Below are 9509 nucleotides of genomic sequence, written 5' to 3' on the forward strand. Positions count from 1 at the left end.
AGCCGTGCTTCAGTCATTTTCTTTTTTTTTTTTTTAACAACAAGGTTGGTCTTTATTGAGAAGACATCATATAACAATTGGCAGACATACATTGGTTGTGTACAAATATCAAGTAGTATGCATACAAGAGAGCAAAGGATAAAGAAATGAAATAAAACAGCAGAAAAGTTATACAGGGTAATGCAGTCCACTTTCCTCGCATATAAATTATAGGACAAGAAATTAGATTAATACACTCCTGCCAAGTAATGATGTAAGGGGGAAGGGGCGAACCGTATATCCACATCTGTCCACCAGGAGGTAGTACCCAAAACCCACCTGAGTGAGGAATTAGAATTGTTCAACCCAAGGTGACCAGATCCGGTCAAACTTCTGCGGGCAACCCCTATTTAGGAATGTCATTTTATACATAGGAAGTACTGCATTGATAGATGAGTCCCAGGACTCCACTCTCAGAGGCGAGGGCGAGGACCATTTCTTTAAGACTTCTTTCTTAGCATAGAAAAGTAAGAGTGAGACCAGGATTTTCGTATATTTGGGTCTCTGGTCGTCTTCATGAATACCTAACAGGGCCAATTCCGGCGATACTGGCAGTGATAGCTGAAGCCGGATATTAATACTTTCAAACACCCCGGCCCAAAATGTCATAATCAAGGGACAAGTCCAAAACATGTGTATGTACGTACTACTTGGAGATTGGCATCTGGGGCAGTTTGGTGATCTATGAGGATAGATCCGGTGCAGTCTCTGAGGTGTATAATATATGCGATGCATACATTTAGTTTGCAGCAACTTATCTGTAGAGGATATCACTAGTTTATAGCATCCCTCAAAACACTCTTCCCAAACTTCCCTGTCCAAGCTAGGAATGTCAGCCTGCCACAGCTCCCATAACCTGTCTATTTTAGGCGAGTCCATTCCCAGCAAGTAAAGGTATAATGTTGATAGAGTCTTTTTAAGGGATTCCTGGGCAAGAATATTCTCAATGGGGTCTATCCTCAGCCTGATAAGTCCTGAGAATTGGGCCCTAATGGCATGCCTCAACTGATAATATCTGAAAAGCATTCGTCCTGGAAGTCGGTATCTTTCTGTTAAATCCTGGAAGGAGAGCAATGTCGGTCATTTTCTTTAGATATAATATCTGTCGTAAATACCAAGCAGTTGAAATTGATTTAAAACAATTAAGCAAGGTGAAGGAAATCCTGAAAACATGACCTGTTGGGGGTAAGACTTTGTTCACATGGTCGTCCAACCTTGGAGGTGTGCATCTCTGTGCAGTTATGTAGTCCCAGTGATGTCAGTTGGGGCACAGTGGCTGCATAGTCACAGACGCTGCTCCCATTCAGACATCCGTGTGGGTGCAGGTGTACGGCCCCAAATGTCCATTGTCTTCATTTAAAATGCATCTCTACTTGTCTGTGAGTTATAGCGATCAGCGGGGCTGTAATATGATCTGTTTACAGAGATCAGAGTCTTATATGGATCACATGATCTCATCAATGAGGATGGAGGAGGACCCGAGTTACATGACTGGAAGGATATTAAACCTCACCCTGCAGATTATCTACCTGCTGACTGGAGAGGTGAGGAGGATTTGGGGTGGTCACATGACATCACTTTTATCTCTATTAATAGAACACAGACCTGTCCGGAGAGGTGGGGAGGATTCTGGGAGGTCACATGACATCATTAATATTTCTATTAATAAAACACAGAGCTGACCGGAGAGGTGAGGAGGATTCTGGAAGGTCACATGACATCACTCTTATCTCTATTAATAAAACACAGAGCTGACCGGAGAGGTGAGGAGGATTCTGGGAGGTCACATGACAACACTGTTATCTCTATTAATAAAACACAGACCTGACCGGAGAGGTGAGGAGGATTCTGGGAGGTCACATAACATCACTCTTATCTCTATTAAAGCGGAGTTCCACCCACTTTTTCAACTAGATCTTAAAGGAAAGACTACCCCTCCACCACTCGTTTTTGGCTATTGATTATTTTTTTATTCTTCCTACCTTTATTGAAGTACCTTGTGTACTTTTGCCCCAGCATCGCCGCAGCCCAGGGCGTCATTTCCTGCTGCTCGCCTGCTGCCTTCTGGGACCTGTGTGTGTTCCAGAAGACGACTGAGCCATTTAGGAGGCACCGCGCGACTCGCGCAAGCGGAGTAGGAAACCGGCGGTGAAGCCTGAAGGCTCCACTGCCAGTTTCCCTTAGTTAGTATGGCGCGCCTGCACCCGATCTTATGGACGGATCGGCCTCGGGGGGGGGCTGACATCGCAGGCTCCCAAGACAGGTAAGTGTCCTTATTAAAAGTCAGCAGCTACAGTGTTTGTAGCTGCTGACTTTTAAAAATTTTTCTTTTGCAGCTGGAACACTGCTTTAATCAAACAAACCTGACCGGAGAGGAGAGGGGTATTCTGGGAGGTCACATGACATCACTCTTCTTTCTATTAATAAAACACAGACCTGACCGGAGAGGTGAGGAGGATTCTGGGAGTTCACATGACATCACTCTTCTTTCTATTAATAAAACACAGACCTGACCGGAGAGGTGAGGAGGATTCTGAGAGGTCACATGACATTATTGTTGCTCTTTCAATGCAGATTTTTCCTTTGTTGAAGTCTGGTGACCATCTAACCATCACAGTGCCTTCACCTCATTCCATAAAATACAAGAGGAACAATGATAAGAAGATTTTGGACATCGCTAACAAAATCATTAAATTGCTGACAGGAGAGGTGAGCGGTGCCGAGAATTCTGGGACATTATCCAGTACCAGACAAGGAATGTGTCTGGATTGTGACTGTATCATTGTATGTGTCAGGTTCCTATAAGATGCCAGGATGTCACAGCCTCTGTGGAGGAGTATTTAGAAGGACACAAGGATCTCTACAAGGACGTCATTCGGGAGAATCAGGCGCCCCTCACATCACTGGGTAAGAGGAGACTTTATTGCAAAGGAAAGAGCAGTACGGAGGGTCCACTTAGACCCCTCATCATCTGATAAACAAATAGAAACAATGTATTCAGTCAGTGTGTGTGTTTCCTACAGATAGTTCAAGTAATGGGAATCCACCAGAGGGATGTCCCCATCCTCTGTATTTCCGGGATCCTACACAAGAAGATCACACCATCCCTCACCATCATCAGGTAGATAGGACTGAGCATGTAGACCACAAAAAGGTCTTCTAAGCTATGAGAAAACATTCTTCTATGTGACTTCTTTGGGGTTTAGGGTGAAGAAATGAAATTTATCGAAGTTGAGGTTAAAGAAGAAGGAGGAAAGACATTGGTGAATGGAGATCAGCAGTCTATGGAGGAGGGGGAGATGATTATGGAAAGTAAACAGGAGGAATCTTCTCTACATATGGACACAAGTAAGTAATAGACACTAAATGCAGAAACAGTTGACATTTTCATGTTACAGCTGTGAGTATAAGATATGTATTTACATCTTTTCATGAGTCCAAAAAAAAAACCCATTTAGTTCACCCTGCCAAATAAAAAAAAATCTAAAAATCCATAACTGACCAAGAGGTAAGTAGAAAAAGCATGTAGAAGCTTGGCCAAATTTGCTCATAGAAGGATTAAATAATTCCTTCCTGATTCCAAAGCAACCAGATCATGGTATAAAAAGTCCACCTCCATTCTTCAATATAACGTCATGTCCTCAACAAAGGAGGAGATACTGTACACCATATGAAAAGTCCATCTCCATTCCTCAATATAACGTCATGTCCTCAACAAAGGAGGAGATACTGTACACCATATGAAAAGTCCAATTCCATTCCTCAATATAATGTCATGTTCCCAACAAATCAGGCGGAGATACTGTACACCATATGAAAGGTCCATCTCCATTCCTCAATATAACGTCATATTCCCAACAAATGAGGAGGAGATACTGTACACCATATGAAAGGTCCATCTCCATTCCTCAATATAATGTCATGTTCCCAACAAATGAGGAGGAGATACTGTACACCATATGAAAGGTCCATCTGCATTCCTCAATATAACGTCATGTTCCCAACAAATGAGGAGGAGATACTGTACACCATATGAAAGGTCCATCTGCATTCCTCAATATAAGGCTGGGGTGATAGCTAAAGCTCCAGTTATTTGTGATATACTGACATTTTTACATTTCATTCCAACAGATGGATGTGATGTCAGGAATTCCTCAGAGAGACATCTTCTATTATCTGCTGATTGTAAGTCAGAAGATAATGTCATCACACAGGATCCTCCAGGAGGAAATCCAAATACACAAAATATACATCACAGACCTTCCTGTCCGGAGACATCAATGGATCCCTCTGATCAGGGGGAATCTTCTCATCAATCACATACTATGAGAGCAAATATCCATGTAAGATCTCACACTGCAGATCGATCAACAGATCCTTCTAATCCCGAGGAATCTTCCTCACCCCATGAAGGAGATCACCGAGGTGACAATGTATTCTCATGTTCAGAGTGTGGAAAATGTTTCACTCAGAAAGGAACCTTAGTTAGACACCAAGAGATTCACACGGGTAACCGTCCGTTTTCATGTTCAGAGTGTAAAAGATCTTTCCTTTATAAAGAAGTCCTTGTTAGACACCTGAGAGTTCACACAGGTGAACGTCCCTATTCATGTTCAGAGTGCGGGAAATCTTTCACTGTGAAAGGAACCCTTGTTAGACACCAGAAGATTCACACATGTAATCGTCCGTTTTCATGTTCAGAGTGTAAAAAATCTTTCCTTTATAAAGAAGTCCTCGTTAGACACCTGAGAAGTCATACGGGTGAGCGTCCCTATTCATGTTCAGAGTGCGGAAAATCTTTCACACAGAAAGGAAGCCTTGATGAACACCAGAGAATTCACACGGGTGAGCGTCCTTATTCATGTCCAGAGTGCGGGAAATCTTTCACTAGAAAAGGAGACTTTGTTAGACACCAGAAAACTCACACGAGTGATCGTCGTTATTCATGTACTGAGTGCGGGAAATGTTTTACTCAGAAAAGACACCTTGTTAAACATCAGAGAACACACACGGCACAGTATCCTCAATGCATTCAGACTGCGGTAAATGTTTTACAGATAAAAGTCTAATTAGACTTCGAAATCACCTATTCTTTTGACAAATGTACAATGGTTTTACTATTGGAACTGTTTAGTCCAAAGAACAACTATAGGAAGAAAACATTTCATTTATAAATGGGTGCACCCCTTTTTAATTTTGCATACTTTAAAATAAAAATACAATCCAGAGAGTGGTAGCCCCTCATAATAGGTAACCGGGTAATACAAAGATATAAGTATACCAGGGAACACTTGTAACTTTATAAACCTTAGATTCTCCTGGGGGAGGCAGGCCCAAACGGTGTACAATTCACAACATAAATGTATTTTATTGGGATTTTATATCCATATATATATATATATATATATATATATATATATATATATATATTATATTTACTAATGCAAAGTGGCACATAATTGTGAATTTGAAGAAAAATGATAATTGTTTATTCAAAATTTTTTTACATATAAATATGTGAAAAGTGTGGGGATACATTTGTATGGCACCCCCCGGAGTCAATACTTTGTAGAACCGCCTTTCTCTGCAATTACAGCTGCAAGTCTTTTGGGGATGTCTCTACTGCAGCGTACACACGATCGGGATCTTGGTTGGAAAAAGATATGATGGCTTTTCCGAAGGGATTCCGCTCAAGCTTGGCTTGCATACACACGGTCAGCTGAACTTTGGACCGTCAAGAACGCGGTGAAGTACAACACTACAACGAGCCGAGAAAATGAAGTTTAATGCTTCCAAGCATTCGTAGGAATTTTGCGCGCCGGAATTGCTACAGACGATCGCATTTTCGGATAGGAACTTTTTCCGACCGAAAAGTTGAGAACATGCTCCCAATCTTTTGCTGGCTGGAATTCGGCCAGCAAAAGTCCAAAAGTCCGATGGAGCATACACACGGTCGCATTTTCCGACCAAAAGCTCCCATCGGTCTTTTGCTGGCTGAATTTCCGATCGTGTGTACGCGGCATACCAGCTTTGCACATCTAGAGAGGGACATTTTTGCCCATTCTTCTTTGCAAAATATCTCAAGCTCTGTCAGATTGGATGGAGAGCGTCTGTGAACAGCAATTTTCAAGTCTTGCCACAGATTCTCAATTGGATTTAGGTCTGGACTTTGACTGGGCCATTCTAACACATTAATTTGCTGTATGCCTCGTACACACGTTCCGAATATCGTACGACCGATTGTACGACCGTTCTTAATAGTGGAAATTGAATAGCTATATAAAGTCACAAAAATTCTCGTACGACAGACAAAAAAATCGGAAGTGATGTCATGTGTTGTAATGTATTTGTATTGTATTTTCAGACGACAACTATACTGACTAAACGAAAATCGTACGATCTGGTATCGTACGAGGAAAATTTTTGTGTATGTCTGAGCGAATAATATCAGATGAACGGTCGGGATCGGCTGTCAAAAGTAGTGTACACACGATCCGATTATCATACGATCCTTCCTCGGATGACCATTTTCGTACGATACTTGGATCGTGTGTACGGGCCATTAATCTAAATCATTCCATTGTAGCTCTGGCTGTATGTTTAGGGTTGTTGTCCTGCTGAAAGATGTACCTCCGCCCCAGTCTCAAGTCTTTTGCAGACTCTAACAGATTTTCTTCTAATGCCCCGTACACACAAGCGGAATTTCCATCGGAAAAATCTTGGATGGTTTTTCAGACCGGATTCCGCTCAAGCTTGGCTTGCATACACACGGTCACACAAAAGTTCTCTGAACTTTCGACCGTCAAGAACACAGCGACGTACAACACTACGACGAGCCGAGAAAATTAAGTTCAATGCTTCCGAGCATGCGTTGAATTGTTTCCGAGCATGCGTGATTTTTTTGCGCGTTGGAATTGCATACACACGAACGCATTTTTGTATAGGAACTTTTTCCGACCGAAAAATAGAGAACCTGCTCTCAATCTTTTGCTGGCAGGAATTTAGCCAGCAAAAGTCCAATGGAACATACACACGGTCGCATTTTCTGACCAAAAGCTCTCATCGGTCTTTTGCTGGCTGAATTTCCGATCGTGTGTATGGGGCATTAGATTGCCCTGTATTTGGCTCCATCCATCTTCCCATCAACTCTGACCAGCTTCCCTGTCCCCGCTGAAGAAAAGCATCCACACAACATGATGCTGCCACCACCATGTTCACGGTGGGGATAGTGTATTCAAGGTAATGTGCAGTGTTAGTTCTCCACCACACAGCATTTTTTAGGCCATAATGTTCAATTTCGGTCTAACTTGACCAGAGCACCTTCTTCCACATGTTTGCTGTGTCCCCCACATGGCTTCTCGCATACTGCAAACCGGACTTCTTTATGGCTTTCTTTCAACAATGGCTTTCTTCTTGTCACTCTTTCATAAAGGCCAGATTTGTGGAGTGCAAGACTAATAGTTGTCCTGTGGACAGATTCTCCCACCTGAGCTGTGGATCTCTGCAGCTTCTCCAGAGTTACCATGGGCCTCTTGGCTGCTTCTCTGATGAATGCTCTCCTTGCCTGGCCTGTCAGTTTAGGTGTACGGCCATGTCTTGGTAAGTTTGCAGTTGTGCCATACTCTTTCCATTTTCGGATGATGGATTGAACAGTGCTCCATGAGATGTTCAAAGCTTGGGGTATTTTTTTATAAGCTAACCCTGCTTTAAACTTCTCCACAACTTTATCCCTGACCTGTCTGGTGGGTTCCTTGGCCTTTATGATACTGTTTGTGCACTAAGATTCTCTAAAAAACCTCTGAGGGCTTCACAGAACAGCTGTATTTATACTGAGATTAAATTACACACAGGTGGACTCTATTTACTAAATAGGTGACTTCTGGAGGCAATTGGTTCCACTAGATTTTAGTTAGGGGTATCAGAGTAAAGGGGGCTGAATACAAATGCACGCCAAACTTTTTTCAGATATTTATTTGTAAAAAAAAAATAAAATCCCAATAAAATACATTTATGTTTTTGGTTGTAACATGGGAAAATTTCAAGGGGTATGAATACTTTTTCAAGGCACTGTACCCATAAAGTAATACCATCCTCATATGAAACAGTACTGAGCTACTCCAATACTTACACAGCTGGCACCATGTCAACTGTTCAATATGTGGGTAAAAAACTGGCAGATGTCGAACAAGGGTGGTTAACACTTTAACGGTAATAAATTGATCAACTGAGGTGCAACTGTGACTACCTCATTGATGACAAAACACGTAGGGTGGAGTCCTGACGGATGACGTCATCGCACACCAGCAGCCGCCATTTTGTTGATTAGAAACTTTCTAAGGTTTTAAATGTGAGTGCATTACTTTTATCTGTAATAAACTTTCGATTTTAACTAACTTGCTGCACTATGAGATACCTCCTTTTTTCTTTTTCACTATCACCTATTGGGAGCCTGGAAGGTCATCAGGATAGGAATTTCTACCGTATTTACTTATCCAAGGGAAATTTGGAGAGGTTTCCATTTCTGAAGGGAGCTATCGGACTGCGCTCTTTCACTGTAAGGTCAAGTTCAATTGGTAAGAGGCTGTCCATGTGGTTTGGTGGTGAAGGTCTCTGTGTCACATCCCTTTATGAGCACCATTTATAATTCATCTAAGGACTTGATGGTCCTATTTGAATAAACTTGATTGTCTTTGCACCTCTTTATGTTCTCCCTGTATCAAACTCTGTCTATCTGTAACCTTAGCACTGCACCTTTCTATGTTTAACTGTTCTCATATTGTTGCCCGCAATATTGTGTCATTTGCTTACTTTTTGTTAATTGAGCCTTAGTGCAGGTATTATTTGTGATTTCATTTTATTACATGGCAAAAAAAAAAAAAAACAGCAACGACAGCATGCCATCGGCAATAAATTGCAGGAACAGAAACTGCAGCCCGGTGTGCCGGTTATTTTTGTGCTATGAAGAATATGGATCTAGCCGACTGAATACGGAAAGGATCACTGTAAAAAATGTACTGACCCCGCAGCTTTCAGTCAGGAATCCCACTCTTAAATTGGTGGTAAGTGAAAGACCTTCCTACATAGGTGATCAGTGCAGAAGGATGTCCTTAACTAATTCCCTCCCGGGCTAATTCTGACACTTCACACACGTAAACATCAGCATAATTACCTCGAATCCCTAAACATTATATTTTTAGGCAGAGGCCCTAGAGAATAATATGGTGGATGTAGCAATTTTTCTGTCACATTATATTTGCAAATTCTTTTTAAATTCACGTATTTTGGAAAAAATACAATATAATACCCACATTTTTTGGTAGAATAAAAAAGATTATGTTATGCCAAGTAAATAGATACCAAACATGTCATGCTTTAAATTTGTGCATGCATGTGGAATAGTGCCAAACTACAGTACCTAAGAATCTCCATAGGCGACACTTTAAAAGCCTTTACAGCTTAGCAGTTTAGAG

At 41.6% G+C, this 9509-nt stretch overlaps 1 protein-coding gene across 1 annotated transcript in view; it reads left to right on the forward strand.

Annotated features, from left to right (window-relative positions):
• LOC141104660 (uncharacterized) overlaps window positions 1-8933 on the forward strand; it is a 43461-nt gene extending 34528 nt beyond the window's left edge. Inside the window, exon 8 of the mRNA XM_073594326.1 lies at window positions 4624-8933. Within this exon, the coding sequence (XP_073450427.1) occupies window positions 4624-5108 (485 nt within the window). The 3' untranslated portion in view covers window positions 5109-8933. The remainder of the gene's footprint in view (window positions 1-4623) is intronic.
• The last annotated feature ends 576 nt before the right edge of the window (window positions 8934-9509 follow it).

This window comes from Aquarana catesbeiana, linkage group LG08 (assembly GCF_042186555.1).
Source record: "Aquarana catesbeiana isolate 2022-GZ linkage group LG08, ASM4218655v1, whole genome shotgun sequence".
NCBI lineage: Eukaryota > Metazoa > Chordata > Amphibia > Anura > Ranidae > Aquarana > Aquarana catesbeiana.